Below are 19,718 nucleotides of genomic sequence, written 5' to 3' on the forward strand. Positions count from 1 at the left end.
TCTGCAGATGATGCGCAGTGCCTGCTTTCCTCCAAACATGATGCTTGCATTTGAAGTTCATCAGACCAAAGAATTTTGTTTCAGAGTTCTTTAGGTGCTATGTTGCAAATTCCAAGTGTGTTTTCATTGTCTTTACTGAGGAAAGAATTGAGTTCGGCCACACATAAAGCAGAGATCGGTGGAGTGTTGAAGTGTTTGCTTGTCCTTCTGCAAGTTTCTACATACATGATCATGGAGCTCAACTATAGTGACCATCAGCTTCTTGGTCACTAGTCTAATCAAGGCACTTCTCCATCAGTTGCTGAGTTTGGTCAGGAGTCCAGGTCTAGGAAGAGTCCTAGTTGATCCAGATTTCTTCCATCATGGATAATGGAGGCTACAAGCTTCTGTGAACCTTTAATGCAGCAGAATGTCTTCTGAACTCTTCCCCAAATTGGTGCCTTGACATAATTCTGTGACTGAGCTCTAAAGGCAGTTATTTTGACCTCAGGGCTTGGTTTTTGGTTAGATCGCTTTTTGACCTTTTATTAAATGGTATGTGCCTTTCCAAATCATACCCATTCAAATAAATTTGCCACAGGTTACCGCCACTCAAAGTGTAGTAACATCTATGTACAAGCAATATAAATGCTCCTGAGCTAAATTTCAACTGTCCCAGAAAAAGGGAATGAATATCTATGCAAATGCATGGTATACTGTATGTAATATAATCAAAATAACTGATTTTGTTTTGCTTTGTAAGTTGTTCAGGAATTGGACTACTGTTGACGAATAGAGGCCACAGTGGCATGCATGGCCCCCCATTCAGTTTGTCACCTGTGCTCTCCCTTCTCAAGGAGGTACTGATGGCCATGGTAGTTACTAGCTTTCATGCTCGAAGAACATGCAGGGATCTTCCTGAACCTTTCGGGAATGGATCTTTCTGCAGAGGAAATGTTCCTGAATCGGTGGGTTGCTTTCTGTAACTTCCCAAATTTGGCTATCAAAATTGGGCCTCTCAAAGAGCTTCAGATTGAGATGTACTGTAACCTGGAGGAATACGACACCTATCATGGTATTCCTATATAAGCTCTATTCAGTAGTATTCAGCAGCTCCTCCTTTCGCCACAGTCAGGACTTGGCTTTCTCTCTGCTCATTCATGACAGGCTGCATGGATGGGCAGGGAGTTTTTGCCCAGAATATAACCATACCGCCAAATGGTTAACCATACCGCCAAAACAAAGTTCATGCTAAGTATCTATCATTTTGACGATAGTGGTCGTGACAGAACTATGTTTACACCTAATCACACTCTTATTTTATGAACACAGACTCACTGAGAGCAATTCAAAATGATTGTGTGGTGCCATTGGATTTACATGCCTAAGCAGACGACAAGATCGGATGCAATCATTGAAGCTAATCCAATTTGCTGCTAGAAAAAAACATTTATTATTATTAGGACATTTATATTTAGGTTGAAAACAGCTGAACAGAATTTTCTGGTTCCTTTGATGAAGAAAAATTTAGAAGACCAGCATTTATCTGATATAGAAATCTTTGTAACATTTTAAATGCCTTTAACATTACTTTTGATCAATTTGAAGCATCCTTGCTAAATAAAAGTATTCATTTCTATAATTTCCCCTCACCCTCCACTCCTCCAAAGAAATATTATACTGACTCCAAGCTTTTGAATGGTATAGTGTATAATGTTACACAAGCTTTTTATTTCAGATAAATGCTGATCTTTGGATCTTTCTATTCATCACAGAATCCTGAAATCATGTTTCAAATATTGATAATAATAATAATAATAGTAATACATGTTTCTTGAACAGCAAATCAACATATTAGAATGGTTTTTGAACGATCATGTGACACTGAAGACTGGTCTAATAATGCTAAAAATTTAGATTTGATCACAGGAATAAATTACATTTTAAATTCAAATAGAAAGCAGTTATTTTAAATAGTAAAAATATTTCACAATATTACTGATTTTGCTGTATTTTGGATCAAATAAATGCAGGCTTGGTGAGCATAAGATAATTCTTTAAAAACATAAAAAAATCTCACTGTTCAAAAACTTTTGAATGGTTGTTTACTGTATGATATATGATATACAGCTATTTGTTAATTAATTAGCATCATGATACGCCGGAACCCTGCAGAATTCAGATGCAACCCCTTATTAAACACACTTGATCTAGTTAACTAAGGCCCCGTTTACACGTACATGGTTATTTTGAAAAACGGAGACATTTTCCTTCATTTGCACCCTTCGTTTACATGCAAACGGAGAATTCGCCTCTGAAACCGGTTCTTTCTAAAAACTCTGACCAGAGTGGAGATTTTGAAAATCTTAGTTTGCACATTTGTATGTAAACTGAGACAAACAGGTGTTTAGGCAGCCAACGTCACAGTATGTGCCAGAGCTCGCACCTACGTCAAAAGTGCAACCTATGTTTACAAGAGATTTTTCCAATGTTGGACACACTGCACAGTGTGTTGCCATTTTGGATTTAGTCAATAATATACTTTTATTTACCTGTAATAAGTTAACACATTTACCATGCTTTGGCCTACATTAAATATTTTTCTTTAATTAGTGCCACAATGCCATGACAAATGCCTATCAGTTTGGTAATAGCACCACCTATTGGTCAAAAGTAATTGTACTATAAATACATTTAAATACATTTAAACCACTTTTCTTTTTTTTTTTGCAAATAGTTGCCATTTAAAGGGATAGTTCAGCCAAAAATGAAAATTGTATGTTTATCTTCTTACCCCCAGGACATCCAAGATGTAGGTGACTTTGTTTCTTCAGTAGAACACAAACCAAGATTTTTAACTCAAACCGTTGCAGTCTATCAGTGTTATAATGTAAGTGTTTGGGAATCATGGCTAAAACATACAATAATAATAAAAAAAAACATACACAAACAAAACCAAATTAAACTCTGCGGCTCGTGCTGATACACTGATGTCTAAAGACACAAAACGATCGCTCTGTGCAAGAAACTGAACAGTATTTATATAGTTTTTTTGTTGGTGTTTTTTTTTTTTTTTTACCTCTGATTCACGCAATGTCAGAACCGTTTGAACCCTCCTGGTTGAGCGTGATTTTACCAAGTACAACTTGTTCCTGGATCAACATCCTTGTTGTTCCTGGAACAACATTCCAATCCAGAATTCAGATATTACCTTTCAGGAAATATCTGTTTTAGGCTTAAAATCAGGGTTAGGTGCTTATATACTCTAATCAGCTATAATTTCCCACTGGTTTTAGGAATAAATAAATTATGGGTAGGGTTAGGTTTAGGGGTAGAGATTGGGTTAAATCTATATTTTTATTAATAATGTTGATCCAGGATCAACAAAAGATGTTGATCCGGGAACATGTAGTACTTGGCAAAATCACTGTGACCAACTCTCCTGAGCTGTTCTGATTCAGGCGTGTGAGGCGTCGTCTTCTTGCTTTATGGCGGATCGCTGACTTATAAGTGCATTACTGCCATCTATCTTTCAAATGGACCATTGATACTCTATCTACAATCTCAATTAGGAGTGTCAATAGGTGGCGGTAATACACTTATAAGTCTGCATCCATTGTAAAGCAAGAAGAAGACGACTCCTCATGTGCCTACTGCTTAGAAGGCGCTCAGGAGAGTTCTAACAGTTCGGACATTGCATGAATCAGAGGTAAAAAAACAATAAAAATACTGTTCAGTTTCTTGAACAGACCGATTGTTTTTTGTCTTTACACATCAATGTATCATCACGGGTCTCAAAGCTGTGCTTCAAACACCTCAAAGTTTTCTCCATATGTTAGAGACAGAGTTTGATCAAACATCCTTGCTAAATGACTAAGAAGGCCGTAAATAACCTATACATTTCAAATAATATTACTGCAATCAAATGCTTCTTCAAAGTGCAGAATGGGAAAAGGGGGACTTAAAAAGGACTAATATGGGATGCATTATGTCAAAGCCAATACATTAGAGATCTGGCAAATACTGAATATAAAAAATAAAAAAAAATTCCGTTCATACACATTTACATAAAGTTTTGCTTCACATCATTGTTAATTCTAGTGACCTCTCTTGGTAGAACTGTTGAAATTGCTACAGTTATGTGAAATCATTTAAAGTACACTGTACCTGCTGATCTATTTTGCAAAAATGAATTATAATTTTGTTCATTTGACATGAACATGACTTATTTAGATTAACTTAAAAATAAGACTCTTTATGAGGACTAACAAGTATTACTTTTTAAGTACTTGAAAAATTTTGTTACTTTTAGGAATTCTTCAGACATGTTAACTCTTGGCTGATGTGATTTCTTTTGCTTTTTAACTTTCATTTGTTTTCTCTCTCTCTCTCTCTCTCACTCTATCTTTCTGTTTTTCTTTCATTCTATTTGTTACATGTAGGCTGTGATTGCACAATTTAAATTAACAGAAATCACAGACCTGCTTGATCATCAGGTTCCAGGCTATTTGAATAACAAAAACTATTATCAGCCTATAAAGTATAAAAGGCAGCAGTCAGACAGACAGCAACTGGACAGAATCCCACGAAGACTAGCAAACATGGGCAAGGTATGTATTGGGTGGCTTTAATCCAGTGGAGTAGAGCTGCCAAAAACAGCAAAATCCTCTATAAATTTATTTAATGGAAAGATGGCTTTTTTATGTGTTTATGTACATTTGCTACATAAACAAGCTCTAATACAAATACCTGTTGTATAATGCAAGGCAAAAAAGCCAGTTAATTCAAATGTTAAAGGTTATGGTTTACAGAGAGAAAACTTGTATTTTAGTATTCACATTATTCACATTTTTTTCTTTGTAGATCATCTTCTACGAGGACAAGAACTTCCAGGGTCGCTCCTATGAGTGCAGCAGTGACTGCTCTGATATGTCTACCTACCTCAGCCGCTGCCATTCATGCAGAGTGGAGAGCGGCTGCTTTGTGGTCTATGACCGTCCTAACTACATGGGAAACCAGTTCTTTATGAGGAGGGGCGAATATGTGGATTACATGCGCATGGGAATGAGTGATGGCATCAGGTCCTGTCGCATGGTTCCTCAGGTAACAAAAAATAAAACAATAATAGTATTATCATTTTAATCATTAAAAATAATAGCTCAATTATTCAGAATGTATTGAATTAGAAATGCATTGAATCAGACTGAATCAATCAATTTCTTTTCATCATACAGTACAGGGGACCCTACAGAATGAGGATCTATGAGAGGGAGAACTTTGGAGGTCAGATGTATGATCTGACAGATGACTGCGATTCCTTCATGGAACGTTATCGCATGTCCGACTGCCAGTCTTGCCATGTGATGGACGGCCACTGGCTCATGTATGAGCAGCCCCACTACAGAGGCAGGATGATATACTTCAGGCCTGGAGAGTACAGGAGCTTCAGGGATATGGGATACAGCAATGTCAGATTCAGCTCTGTTAGAAGAATCATGGACTTGTGTTAAATTCACAGTCTGAAACTAGAAATGATAACATAAGCTTAAACAAACAATAAATTCCTCACCATGCATTTTTTCTGTGGTCTTGGCCTGTTTTCAACACTTTTGAGTTCTGCCATTGGTGTCATTTTACCAAAAGTATGCAAATCAATGGAAATGAAACATATCAAATAAATATTTAGCCCCTTTGACAAAGCAATACCAGTAAATTGCTGCAAAATCACAAGGAGCTACTTTCCAGTAAATATAAAAATGTGCTGTTCAGACAGGAAATGATGTTCCACCTTTGACTGGTAAAGCACCTTCACACATCAGTTTCAAAATACCTGTAAATTCTGTGACATCATCGACAGGAAATGTTGGGTTTTTAAGCATGGAGGGGTATACACAGTAAGTGTTTTTGATGTTTTCATTTTGTGTCAAACGTTTACAATCATTCAGCTGCTTTTGGCCCAGAGACATTGTATATGCCAACAAGTCAAACTAGTGCGGAGTAAATGATTAATATGGGTCAGAATGTTATGATTGGCCCAGAGTAGACGTTTTGATTTCACACAAACTACATTTCTGGTAATTTCCTGGTCATGTTGCAACATCTCAAACTGTTAAATTTCCTGAAAGAATTTACCAGTATTTTTGAAAAGGTCCTGTATACACATGATCTTTAATTGAGTTTACCAGTAAAGCCTGTATGTGTGAAAGGGTCCAATATTGATTGTGCTGTATTACCAAAATGCTCAGGGTGGGTCAGAGCAATGGCCTTGTGGGAAGTACTCTGACATGTGCCTCAGGTGTTGTAGAGGTCCTTTGCCAGTCTGGTTTCTTTCTCTTCTCTTTTCCTATACTGTCCAGTCCAATAATGGTAACCCCCCCCCCTTCAAAATATAACAAAAAAATTGACATGGGCAATGTTAAGATAGTGTATCATACTGTGAAATACACTTCTGTATAATCAATCTGTCCTAGACACAAATGAAAAGAAGCTATATTTCTGTTTTTAGTTTAATTTCCTAGTCTTAAATGAAAACATTAAACAAACACCAACATAACAGCTAATAGAAAAAGCTAAAATAATCGAGTATGGCATGAGGAGATCTTCAGTTACCAGGGTCCCCTTAAGAAAGGACTGGTGTGGTTGACAATGTCAGTTTTAGTTAAAAAAAAAAAAAAAACTTACAAAACATATTTTATTACTGAAATATATGTCTGTTCTATCCTCTCTATTCTGTTTCAAAAGTATAGTGAATGACACATCAGTGGACCAGTTGTCCTCCTCCACCTGCCCCACAACCAAGAAAAGCCACAGCTGGTACAGGGTATAGGCGAAAACATTTCTGGTAACTACTTGTAAACTAGTTTCGAAAAAATAGAATTGCTGAGTAAGAAGTTCAAACAATGGGCTATAGATTTTTAGCAATCAAGTTGAGTATAAAAGCAACACACTAAAACACTGGCACTATAGAAACAAATGCAAAATCATGGGAAAGGTAGGAGATAACTATGCTGAAGAAGACAAATGTGGTTTTGAATGGGATTACTACTTAAACCAAGTCACACCTGAAATAAGATCTACATTGATTTAACAATGTCATCTATTATTGGAGGCATACAGTGTACTTTCAAATGGATTAACAAGCAAAGTAAAGAACAAAGAGTAGCATATCCATTGTAAGCATGTCTTTTTGTCACTATACTTTCCAGATAATATTCTATGAGGACAGAAACTTCCATGGTCGTAACTATGAGACTAGCGGTGATTGTCCTGAAGTGACCTCATACCTGAGCCGCTGCTGCTCATGTAGGGTGGAAAGTGGCTGCTTTATGGTCTATGAGCGCACCAACTTTATGGGTCACCAAATGCTGGTAAGAAGAGGACACTATCCGGATAACCAACGGATCATGGGAGCAAGCATCAGTGACTGCATCAGATCTTGCAGAATGATCCCTATGGTAATTCTATTTTAACACACACACACACACACACACACACACACACACACACACACATATATATATATTAAACTGATGTAATTTAATTACTAAACAATTATATATTTTCAGCATAAAGGAGCGTTCAGAATGAGAATCTTCGAAGGAGAGAACTTTGTCGGACAAAAGTATGAGTTGATGGATGACTGTGAGTCAATCCAGGAACGTTTTCACATGGCTGATTGCCAGTCCTGCAATGTCACACATGGCCACTGGCTGCTGTATGAAAAACCCAATTTTGAAGGCAGAATGATATACATCAGGCCAGGGGAGTACAGCAGCTTTAATAATATTGGTCTAGGCCCAGTGAAAATTCATTCCATCAGACGCATCATGGAATCCTGTTAGAAGAAATTACACTTGCTAAGAAAGACAACACATGAGTTCCATATAGTTTCCCAAGAAGAAATGTTGTGACATTTAATTTGAAAATGTGCCAAGGATCTACAGTATAATGTCAGAGATCACTTACTCCACCAGTTTTTTATTTTTTTTATTTGTGGAAGCTGTACTACCAAATGTTGATTAACATGCATCTGATCATCATGTTACATTCATTACAGTAACATCTCATTTTGTTGATCATCAAATGTGTGATGATTTTGAGAAATATACAGATGTATACAGATCCCTCTGCCAGGAGACTGTAAAATAAAATATAAAAATAAATGAATCAAAATGGATTTTATTTGGCAACTGACATTTAAGAGTTTAAATTTGTTGAATGTAAACTCTAAAAGAGCATAAATTAAAAAAACATTTAAAGGTTTACCAATCAACTACTTTCAATAATGTAAATACAGTATGTGTGATCTCAGCCTTAAGACCACATTCAGGTCTTATTTTAGAAAATAAAAGTTTAGACATAAAAAAAAAATTATTAAGAAATAATATTTCAATGAAATACACTGCTCAAAAAACACTTAATAATCAGGGCCCGGTTCCCCGATAATGCTCACTCTTAGCACGCTAAGAAGACATCGAAAGATATATCTTACCAAAGTTGTTTATGTTCCTAAGTGTGTTGCCCGAAGTGTCCTTTAGGAAGCTTCTTAGAACGCTGCCTCTTACGTCCGACGTTACAAGAGCGCTGTCCAAAGTGAGGGTGCTGAATTAGTTGGCATCGATTGCTCAGGAATCGATTTTCCACTTCACGCGAAGGTGCACAGTGTTAAGAAAGACAACACGTTCTATGCAAATGAAACATTCCTCAAATTATTACAGTAACATTTATTTTAACATAGTTTAAGTTATCAGTAGAATATACAGAGGTGGAAAGTAACGAATTACATTTACTCGCGTTACTGTAATTGAGTAGCTTTTTTGTGTACTAATACTTTTTAAAGTAATTTTTTAAATCTGTAATTTTACTTTTACTTAAGTATATTTTGTTTAAAGTATTGTACTTCGCTACATTTTAAAACACATTAATTACTGAGTATAAAAAAAAAAAAAAAAAAAAAAAAAAAAACAAATCGCTCCCTGGAAACTACGTCAGTAAATAATGGGCAGGAGGGCAAACTGGCGCTTAAATCACAAGAAAGATGCAGACGATCAAAACAGGCGTTAGTGGTGCAGACACCGCTGAAAACAAAACCCCGTCATATTCTGAAGTTGTACTCGAAGGAAATGAAGTGAACCCCTGGCCATATGTATGCTCTATTATGCAGTGTAAGCTGTACTTGCCTAGGAAGACCAAACTAGCAGCTTATAAAATCTCGACAAGACATCAACCATTCGCAAGAATGTAGAGGTAAGGTAAATAATTGCATCGTTGCATTGGTGGTTAAAATGAAGCTTTGACATGTTAGCAAGAGGTTTTACACAAATTAGCCAAAAAGACAGTGGTGAGGAGTGTGCTATATATATCGTCTGTGATAATATCATAATTTTTGTTTTAATGATATGCGCGCACATTTATAGTGCGTTCTTTCACTGTGTGATTCAGTCTCCTAAAATGCATTTAGAATGATCACAAAATTGAAGATATAGGGGCAGAAAATTCACATATTTATATAATTTCATATATTAAATCAAATTCACACAAAGAAGGCCATCTTTTCCTCCAAAAATCATCATGAATATATACATACATACATATATATAACAGTTCAGTAAACAAGTTAATTAAGAGACTTACGTTTTAGACACATTATTGCCTTTTTAGCTCTATTTCTACAACAGAAAATACTTCCAAACACAGCCACCAAAGCACAGTTTTGCGTCCCTGAGCAACGTGACAGTGTTTCGTTCCTGAATGAATCAACCGTTTAAATGATTCGGTTCAATCGCAATGACTCACTTATTAACAGTGACTTGCTGACACATACTGGCCATTTTAATTTCACATTTAAAGTATCTTTTGTTTTTTTTTAAAATAATTTATTTCTCATCATTTCAAATGAGTATTCAACATTTTATATCTTGTATATCAAAACATTATTCATGCATTTGTAACTGCAGGTTAAATGCATTCTTGTCCTGCACTAAACAGTGTAATACATCTAAATGCCACTTCCAATGAATCTTCTGCATTTCCTCTGCATTAAAAGATGAGTTTGTTGATACTGATTTGCCTGGTAACAGCCCAAATGTTTTAATATTCTAAATAACTGATTCCTTTAAGTAAAAACAACTAGTTTGAGATTAATAGACCTATCCCAGGGGTGTCAAACTCAGTTCCTGGAGGGCCATAGCCCTGCAGAGTTTAGTTCTAACCCTGCTCCAGCACACATATCATGTAGTTTTCAAATAAACCTAAATGATTAGATTAGCTGGATCAGGTGTGTTTAATTAGGGTTAAATCTAAACTGTGCAGGACTGTGGCCCTCCAGGAAGGGAGGTGGAGCGGCGGAGGACCAGGGGGAGGGACGTAGGGCCAGGTAAAATGGGGAAAACAAAGACAAGAGGACCAGGTAAAAATGGGGAAACAGAGACAAGACGACCAGGTAAAATGGGGAAACAGAGACAAGACTACCAGGTAAAATGGGGAAACAAGGACAAGACGACCAGGTAAAAATTGGGAAACGGAGACAAGGTCCAAAGGTGGAAAACAGGCAGAGAAGAAAAACAAACACATTAACACAAGTCCAGGAAGGACATAGCGTGGCGCCCACCAGAGCGGAGCAGAAGACCACCACATCCGTGCGGTCAGAACAGCAGCCCCCCAGGGTGGAGCAGAAGACCACCATAACCATGTGGTCGGGACGGGAACCCCCCAGGACGGAGCAGAAGACCACCATGTCCATGTGGTCGAGGCCGGAGCCCCCAAGGGCGGAGCAGAAGACCACCATGTCCGTGTGGTTGGGACGGGACGGGACGTGAACACTCCTGGGAATCTCTAGGATTTTGGACAGCATGGAGAAATAATCCAAAAATGTCTCAGCGGCCATTCTGGGCGTTGGCGCTGGACTGGCGGCCGTCTTGCATGGTGGCACGGGGCTGGCGACCACTCCTTGCTGCAGCGCTGGGGTGGCGTCCATCTTGCCTCGTGATGCTGAGTTCGCAGCCATCTTGTGCTGTGGCGCTGGGCTGGCGGCCATCTAGCATCGTGGGGCTAGGCTTGTGACCACCTTGTGCTGAGGTGCTGGGCTGGCGGCCATCTTGTGCCGTGGCGATGGACTTGCGGCCATCCTGGGCAGTGGCGCTGGGCTGGCAACCATTCTGCGCAGCGGCGCTGGGCTGGCGACCATCTCGTGCCGTGGCGTTGGATCGGCAGACGTACGCTTCCCTTCTCCTTTCCGTCCGCCATGGTGAGACGGCGGCTCCGATCCGTTCCACACAAGCCCAGGGTTGAAGGGGGGCCATGGTGGAGAGCGATGCCGAACCTCCTCTCTACCACTAACTCCCTTGCGACCTCCCCTAGTCCCACGGAAAACCACCAGGTGGGTTCCCTCCGCCTGGGAGGAAACATGAACAGACATACCGCTGGATCTCAGTGATGGAGTCCTTCTGTGACGATCGCGACCAGTGAAACACAGGGAGAGAGAGAGATCCAATAGCAGGTATTTATTGATATAGGGTAATCCAAAACGTTGTCAAACACAGCCAGAGGTCAAAACCAAAAAGGCAGTCCAAAACAAATAAACAAAGGAAAGGGACAGGAAAGGGAACTCGGAAAACGAGGGGTCTCGGAGGGCGAGAAGACAATGAGGAATCTCGGAGGATGAGAAGATTGGAAACACGAAAGGTAAGGACTCCATACAGACAACATGGAAAGACAGGTATTTATAGGGAGGCTAATGACAATTAAGTGAATGCACCTGGTGCAATTAGCAGGAGTGCAATTACTATGATGACAGGACAAGACTAGTGGAATACCTTGCCACCAGGTCAGAGATCACACCCCCGTGGTCCACCATAACCTGCACGTTTATGGCCGCGTATCCCTTTCACGATAAGTAGCCTACGCCTGATCAATCACTGATGAATTAGCGATAGGGATGAGTGTGCCATCCACCAGGATGTAATCCCCGGCATGGCGCAGAAGGGCGTTGCTGACAGTGTGGACGCACCTCCACACCGAGGTCTTGATTAGGCCGTAGCCCTCTCCCACGACCTCGATGAATCTCTCTTTGGCAAAATAAAAACAAAACAAAAAAAAACGTAGTGCTGGGCTTCAGGGCTTAAAGCAAAATTCTGCCGTGTTAGCCTGGCAAGCGCAGGTCTTAAAAGGTCCAGCAGCTCCATAATGAGCTGTCTTGGGAGGCGATTTTTTTTAAATATAGCCATGTCAGGCAATATGTCAAAAGGGCTTAAGTTTTGCCGAATAAAAAAATTGACATGTGTAGTGTTTAGGATATACAGTATGAAGTTAACGACAGTGATGTTTTATGACATTGAGGCACAGTGGTACTCGGGCCGTCTTATGTTAGCACTAAGCCCACGAGGGATGGCTGTCTGTGTAAGAACTGTCTAATATGTTGTCACAGTAAAGCATACTGAGTACACACGTCTGATTCTTGCTTAATACCTGAATGAGAACATCACATTGGCGACGAGGATAAACAACTGCCAGCCTTCAATACAGAAACGGATCCGAGTTCAGTAGGACCACGCTGGACAAAATGGATACAAAGGTTTGAGAACTATATTACAGCAGTAAACATTACCGGAGATGCGAGGCAGAAAGCATTACTACTGCACTTGGCGGGAGAGCGCGTGCATGACATTTATGACACGTTAGCAGCAGAGCAAGATAAGTTTGCTGACATCAAGATGAAGTTAGGCACGTATTTTACGCCTAAAAAGAATGTCCAGTATCAAGTATATATATTCCGAAAAGCAGTGTAACAGCCGGGCGAGAACCTAGACCAGACTGTACCAGACTACGCATGCTAGCAAAGAACTGTGAATTTGCCGAAGTTAACCATGAAATTAAAGCACAGCTGATCCAAAGCTGCAGTTCAACCAGGCTGCGTAGAAGAGCGCTCAGAGAACCCGAAAACAGCCTGGATGACCTTCTCGAATATGGGAGAACTTTAGCACTGTCCGAGCAACAAGCAGCCGGCATGGAACAGAGTGTAGCTGCATCAGTGAATGCACTGCATCAGAATGGGCGAACAGCTACCAGCCGACGCGCCGGGAGAGCCAAGCTCAACGTCCAGTGCAGGAATTGTGGTGGAAATTATCCACATAACAGAAACTGCCCAGCAAAAGGAAAAGACTGTAAAGCATGTGGGAAACTAAACCACTTCGCCAAGCAGTGCAGGGCAAAACAAAGAACACCTGGAAAAGACTTTGAAATAAAACACAGAGACAACAGTAAGCAACACAAAATGCACAAGAAAGTGTATAACATCACCAGCACAACACATAGTACCACACATGACTCATCTAGTAGTGATAAAGCTTATGTATTTGCTGCCAGCAACAATAAAAATACCACTCAACCACGCACACATGTTTGGCTTTATGGTGTAAAGACTGCAGCAATGATTGATTCCGGGGCTGGAGTGAACATTATTAGTGAATCGGTCCTCCGTACACTGAGACCATGCCCACAGCTCAGCCCAGCTGATATAAAGATATTTCCATATGGCAACACTGAACCACTGCCTATAACCGGTGCATTCACATGTAGCACAGAGACAGATAATAGGAAAACCACAGCTGAGTTCTATGTAATGAAGGGTGATAGCTGCTCTCTACTAGGCTACAACACAGCTAAAGAGCTAGGCCTTATCAAGATTATTAACACTGTGTCTGCTACAACCAGCCAAACAGTAGCAGATGAGTTAGTACAGAAACACCCGGAGCTGTTCGAGGGCATTGGCAAGCTGAAAGACTTTCAGGTAAAGCTTCACATCAACACTGACATTCACCTAACCTGTCAGCCACATAGGCGAGTGCCTTTTCACATCCGACAGAAGGTCGAAGAGGAGCTGAAACGGCTCAAGGATGATGACGTCATCGAGACAGTCACAGGCCCTACGCCATGGGTCTCCCCCATCGTGACCCCACCCAAGCCAAAGGATCCAGACAAGGTTGACTACCGGTTACCATCAGCTAGAACTCCACCCTGACAGCAGGTACATCACGACTTTTACCACCCACCTTGGTTTGAGACGCTACAATCGCCTGAATTTCGGGATATCTTCAGCAGCAGAGGTGTTCCAGGATGCAATCTGTCAGACGCTGCAAGGCATCAAAGGAGTAAAGAATCTGAGTGATGACATCATTGTGTATGGTAAAACACAGAAAGACCATGATGACATTCTCAAAGCTGTGTTCCATAGACTAAAAGAAAGAGGGCTCACACTTAATAAAAAGAATTGTGAATTCAACAAAAGTAAACTCGAATTCTTTGGATTTATTTTTTCATCTGGTGGAAACTCAGCTGACCCAAAAAAAATTGCTGCCATTCAGCAGGCGAGTGATCTACAAGACCAGACTGAAGTCAGGAGTCTGCTGGGCATGGCGAACTACAGTGCTCGTTTTATCAAAGACTTTGCTTCCATCTCTGCACCACTACGTGAGCTGACCAGAAAAGACACACCATGGCACTGGAGCCCTGAGCACGTCAGAGCACTACAGATGATCAAAGACAGCCTGACCAGCAACATGGTAATGTCATACTTCGATCCAGCCAAAGACACAGAGCTTGTGGTAGATACGAGTCCAGTCAGTCTAGGCGCCGTTCTCTACCAAAAGGATGGAAAAGGAGAGAGGCAAACCATAGCATACGCCAGCCGTGCTCTCAGTGACGTAGAAAGATGTTACTCTCAAACAGAAAAAGAAGCATTGGCCATTGTGTGGAGTTGTGAACACTTTCAACTATACCTGTATGGCAACCCATTCATCCTTGTCACGGACCACAAAGCTCTAGAGGTCATATGGAACAACCCTCGTTCAAAACCACCTGCAAGGATTGAGAGATGGGGACTAAGACTACAGCCCTATAACTTCAGGGTAGAATACAGAAAAGGTGCAGACAACCCTGCCGATTACATCTCCCATCACCCCATCCCGATGCAGATGAGTGAAAGCTCAAGAGCGATGAAAGTGGCAGAGGAGTATGTCAACTTTGTGGTTGATCATGCCACACCCAAAGCCATGACTCTCCATGAGATAAAAGACGAAACGCTAAAAGACCCAATCCTGCAAAAGGTTAGTACCCACATCAGAGACAACACCTGGCACAAAATTAAATTTTATTAATAAGATTCGGGAGGAGCGCGTCAGATACTTAGCCTAATCAACACAGGTGGACCATAATCAAGTAATCGATCCCATAGTATAAATATCGCTGACTTCCCTCTATCCATTGACGGTTTATCAGCATCCCTCCTCCACCCCATCTTCTCACTTTGAGTTCACTTTATAAATAGACGGGGAAGGGGGGGTACTCTAGGTTCGGGCCATTCCCGAGCTCGGAGCCCTTCCCCGGACAGCATGCCAAATACGCATACCATACCTCAGCTAATTATATGTAAGCGTGAACTAGTGAAATCACAGGCGACACACAACATGCTGAAACACTGAAAAAGATATTAGTGAGGAGCTCACTGTGTCCCACACTGACGACATCATCCTGCGAGGTAGACGAATTGTCATCCCTGCATCCCTTGAACACAGAGTACTACAGCTAGCTCATGAAGGACACCAGGGCATTGTAAAGACTAAGACATTGCTCAGGTCAAAGGTCTGGTTTCCTAAAATAGACCAGAAAGCAGAAGTGACTGTCAAGAACTGTTTAGCATGTCAAGCCAACACGCCTATGACACAGTCCGAGCCGCTGAGAATGTCTGAGTTACCAGAAGCCCCCTGGCTTAAAATCAGTGCAGATTTCAGATTTCAATACGGTCCATTTACAACTGGAGAATATCTACTAGTTATCATTGATGAATACTCCCGCTACCCAGTAGTTGAAATTTTAAGATCGGTCTCAGCCAACACAGTCATTCCAATCATTGTCAAAGTGTTCTCGATGTTTGGAATTCCCAGAGTTCTAAAAACGGACAACGGGCCCCCTTTTAACAGTGAACAGTTTTCCAAGTTTGCAGGCCATCTAGGTTTTCACCATCGGAAAATAACACCTTTCTGGCCTCAAGCAAATGCAACAGCAGAACGTTTCATGTGCACGCTTGGAAAAGCAATCCGCATGGCAGAGACGCAGAACACCCCATGGAAACAGAGACTCAACACGTTTCTTCGTGAGTATCGTGCCACACCACACAGCACCACAGAAGCATCACCTGCTGAGCTGTTGTTTCAGCGCAAAATCCACACAAAGACCTGCAGAGGTAACAATGATTGCATCATCAGAGAGCGGGACACGAATGCAAAAGCAAAGATGAAATACAACCCAGACGCACGCCGGCGTGCTAAGTCAATCACACTCACCCCTGGAGACAAGGTAATCTACCAACAACCCAAGCACAACAAACTCACTACCCCATACAACATCAAGCCATACGCTGTGGAAAAGGTCAACGGCTCCATGATCGCAGCAACCAGAGATGGAGATTCCATAACAAGGAATTCATCCTTCTTTAAAAAGATAATCTCCAAGACAACACCCACCCACACCCAACTGCGCCCACAGTTCTGGATGAGGAGGATGAGAGAAGTGTTGTTAATGAGGACAGTGTTGCTGTAAAACCAAACTATCCTTTTCGAGTTAACCGCCAGCGTCCATCATACCTCAATGACTATGAGCTTGTGTGAAGAATGTTTACACTGAATTCAGCAATAGATTAGTCTAAAGGTTTCTGAAGGACTGTTCTGTCTAACAGATTAATCTAAAGGTTCCTGAATGACTGTTCTTCTTTTCTTCTTTTTTTTTCAAAACCATTTGCACAATGCATAAGAATGTATTTCAGTGATTATGAAGTACTTTTGCACTTTGATGCTGTTCATTCCAAGCACACTTGATAGGTTACCTGAATGTGCTTGTTCTAGCACAGGTTTGAATTATGTTTACACTTTCTACTGCCAGGCTACATTTTACGACATTGACACACAGTGGTACTCGGGCCGTCTTATGTTAGCACTAAGCCCGCGAGTGATGGCTGTCTGTGTAAAAACTGTCTAATATGTTGTCACAGTAAAGCATACTGAGTACACACGTCTGATTCTTGCCTAATACCTGAATGAGAACATCACAACATGGACTAAACGGCTCCGCGTCCGGCTCCGTCTTTGATTCAATACAAGGACATGTTGGATCGCTGCCATAGTTGGTCGCTTACTGGACACCACCATGCTTACCCATTTATAGATCTTAGCCATTTAGAGCCAAATTGTTTGCCAGATTTTAATTATCAAAAGTGATTGACAATTCGCTTTAATTACATTACGAAAAAGCCTAGGCTAATTACCACCATATTAGTTCTGATACCACATAAAGTCAACTTCATAAATAGGCCTCTATCCATTGCGAACATAATTTATTATGAGTCTTAAAATGTCCATAACATAAAATCATTGTTGAGCCACAACATTGTCAACATACCATATTTTGATTTGTGCTGTGCTGATTTCTAAAGACTGCTGTACAGTAGCGTCTTGAGCTCAAACAACGATAAGAGAGAGCTTACGAATGGTCCAGACCAACCTTACGAAAGTGGGACTTACACAAGATATACTTAGCGTACGAACGTGTCGGGAATCGTGCCATAAGGTTAAGAGAGAGGTTAACGAATAGGTTAAGAACTACTTAGCGATAAGAACGTTTTGGGGAACCGGGCCCAGAGCATATCACCAAGGCAATTAAACTTCAGGTATATCAATCTGTCCAGTTAGGAAGCAGAAGGGATTGTGAATCAGTATGGTGCAAATGAAAGTGACAACAGGTACAATAAAGAGGCAACAGCAAGCTTCAACCTTTTTATCCTAATTGACTGATTTGTCTCTAGTTTTGTGTTTTGTTAGTGTCTTTGTGACTACAATTGTCCAGCTCCTCCAGGATGGCACAGTTGGACAGGGCTGCAGAAGGGCAACAGCCCAGCAGCAGAACCAGTATCCAGCAGGCTATTGGCATGTTTCTGACCAAACTTCAGAAACAGATTCCATGAGGATGGCATGAGGGCTTGATGTCTCCTAGTGAAACCTTTGCTCACAGCCCAGCATCGTGCAGCTGGATTGGCATATGCCAGAGAACACCAGAAATAGGCAGGTCTGCCAATGGTGCCCTGTTCACCTCATGGATAAGAGTAGGTTAATAACTAAGCATGGAACCCACATTGATGTACTGAGATGAAATCCTCAGACCATTCATTGTCAGACCTTTTGCTGGTGCAGTGTGAACTGGTGCAGTGTTCCTCCTGATGCATGACAATGCCCAGCCTCATATGGCAAGTGTATAGGCAGCTTCTGGATAACAAAGCCATTGATGCCACTGACTGGAACTCACATTCCCCATACCTGAGTACAATTGAGAACCTATTTAATGTTATGTATCGGGGCATTTGAAGTCACAAAAAAGCACCACATACTGTCTTGGAGCTTGCTTATAGGTATGTGGCCATACACATTATTGACTTACAGTATAATAAGTTACCGTAATGAATTTAATGCAAGTAGGATCAACCTGTAATTTCAAATTTTTACTTTAATTTTGAATCCAGCCCTCAATGATTTGATGATTTTGGCTTGTACTGAACATTGTCATTTTGTTCTCAACCAAGTACACAATGTAAATAAGTAAATATTTTCAATTTCAATATTTCATTCATTAAAATCCAATGTACAAGTTATGTGTTCCATCCTTCCTTCCATCTATCCCATCTGTCTATCTATCTACTCTTAGTACTTATTAGTGCAATAGTATGGTTGCGAGCTAAAGGAGAAGCATACAGAGTCTTCTCCCTGAATAAGCTGACTAGAAAATAAGTCTAGAAGAGAGGGAAAAAAGGTTTTATAGAAATCCTCATTATCCCAATTCGGGCCATATTAACATTAACTAAAGTACTACCAAAGATTTTCCCGGTAACGATAATAAAGCGACCATTAGGACCCAATATAACTTTAGAAACTGATAGAGGTTCCGATTTGTTTACACCTTCACATTCCAGCTGATAAATCTCAAAGCACCGCTGGATGCCGGACTGATGTAACAATTTAGTATAAGTGTCTTTTAGACGTAGGAACCCAACAAAAATCTGCAGCCATGACAAATTCCCGAAACCAAAATTCATGTTTAAGTCTTAAATGAACTTAACAGCATCTGAAGCAGACAGAAGCCAAGTATTATCCCTGTTAGGTAGAGTGATGCGCAGCCTGGCTGGATAAAGGAGCACAGGCTTGTTCCCTGTGTTCGTATAGCTTTGCCATCGAACCTCTGTATGCTGCTTCAATACATCAGGGCTGTAGTCATCAAACATGCAAATCGGATTGCCCTTATAATGAAGGATGCCCTGTTTGCGAGCCTCACAGTTTACAGGGTCTTTAACTTGAAATTGGTGAAAACGCAAGATGAGGGGCCATAGTTTTCCTCCTGGCACTGACTTGGGAGCGAGACTCCGATGTGATGGATCTATCTCGGTGGGCAAAGTGAGGACCTCTGGACCAAGCATATCAATGAGCAATTGAGAGAAAAACGCTGATGGACAAGGGCCTTGAATCAATTAAATTATCTGAATGTTTTGACGTCTGCTGCGTCCCTCCAAATCAGCTACTTTGTGTTTTAGCAGATAGTTGTCTTTCTGCAACTCTGCAATAGTATAATTTTGCCCAGTGTTTCATATTTCTGTGTTCATAGTGTTATATTTACAATATTAAAATCATAAGATAATTAATGCAATT

The 19,718-nt window shown here is 40.7% G+C and overlaps 2 protein-coding genes across 2 annotated transcripts; both read left to right on the plus strand.

Annotated features, from left to right (window-relative positions):
- Positions 1-4,533: 4,533 nt before the first annotated feature.
- LOC132095229 (gamma-crystallin M3) lies at positions 4,534-5,554 on the plus strand. Its single transcript, XM_059500051.1, has 3 exons — positions 4,534-4,589; positions 4,843-5,082; positions 5,214-5,554. Exons 1-3 carry the CDS (start codon positions 4,581-4,583, stop codon positions 5,487-5,489), a joined length of 525 nt encoding a protein of 174 aa, XP_059356034.1. The 5' UTR covers positions 4,534-4,580; the 3' UTR covers positions 5,490-5,554.
- Positions 5,555-6,942: 1,388 nt separating this feature from the next.
- Positions 6,943-8,063, plus strand: crygm5 (crystallin, gamma M5). Its single transcript, XM_059500050.1, has 3 exons — positions 6,943-6,970; positions 7,185-7,433; positions 7,545-8,063. Exons 1-3 carry the CDS (start codon positions 6,962-6,964, stop codon positions 7,818-7,820), a joined length of 534 nt encoding a protein of 177 aa, XP_059356033.1. The 5' UTR covers positions 6,943-6,961; the 3' UTR covers positions 7,821-8,063.
- The last annotated feature ends 11,655 nt before the right edge of the window (positions 8,064-19,718 follow it).

Source organism: Carassius carassius, chromosome 19 (assembly GCF_963082965.1).
Source record: "Carassius carassius chromosome 19, fCarCar2.1, whole genome shotgun sequence".
In the NCBI taxonomy this organism is placed as follows: domain Eukaryota; kingdom Metazoa; phylum Chordata; class Actinopteri; order Cypriniformes; family Cyprinidae; genus Carassius; species Carassius carassius.

Excerpts from the sequence above, each read along its gene's own strand:
- LOC132095229 (XM_059500051.1), top strand. Across the intron at positions 5,083-5,213 it reads CCTGTCGCATGGTTCCTCAG|TACAGGGGACCCTACAGAAT; the intron begins GTAACAAAAAAT and ends TTCATCATACAG.
- crygm5 (XM_059500050.1), top strand. Across the intron at positions 7,434-7,544 it reads CTTGCAGAATGATCCCTATG|CATAAAGGAGCGTTCAGAAT; the intron begins GTAATTCTATTT and ends ATATATTTTCAG.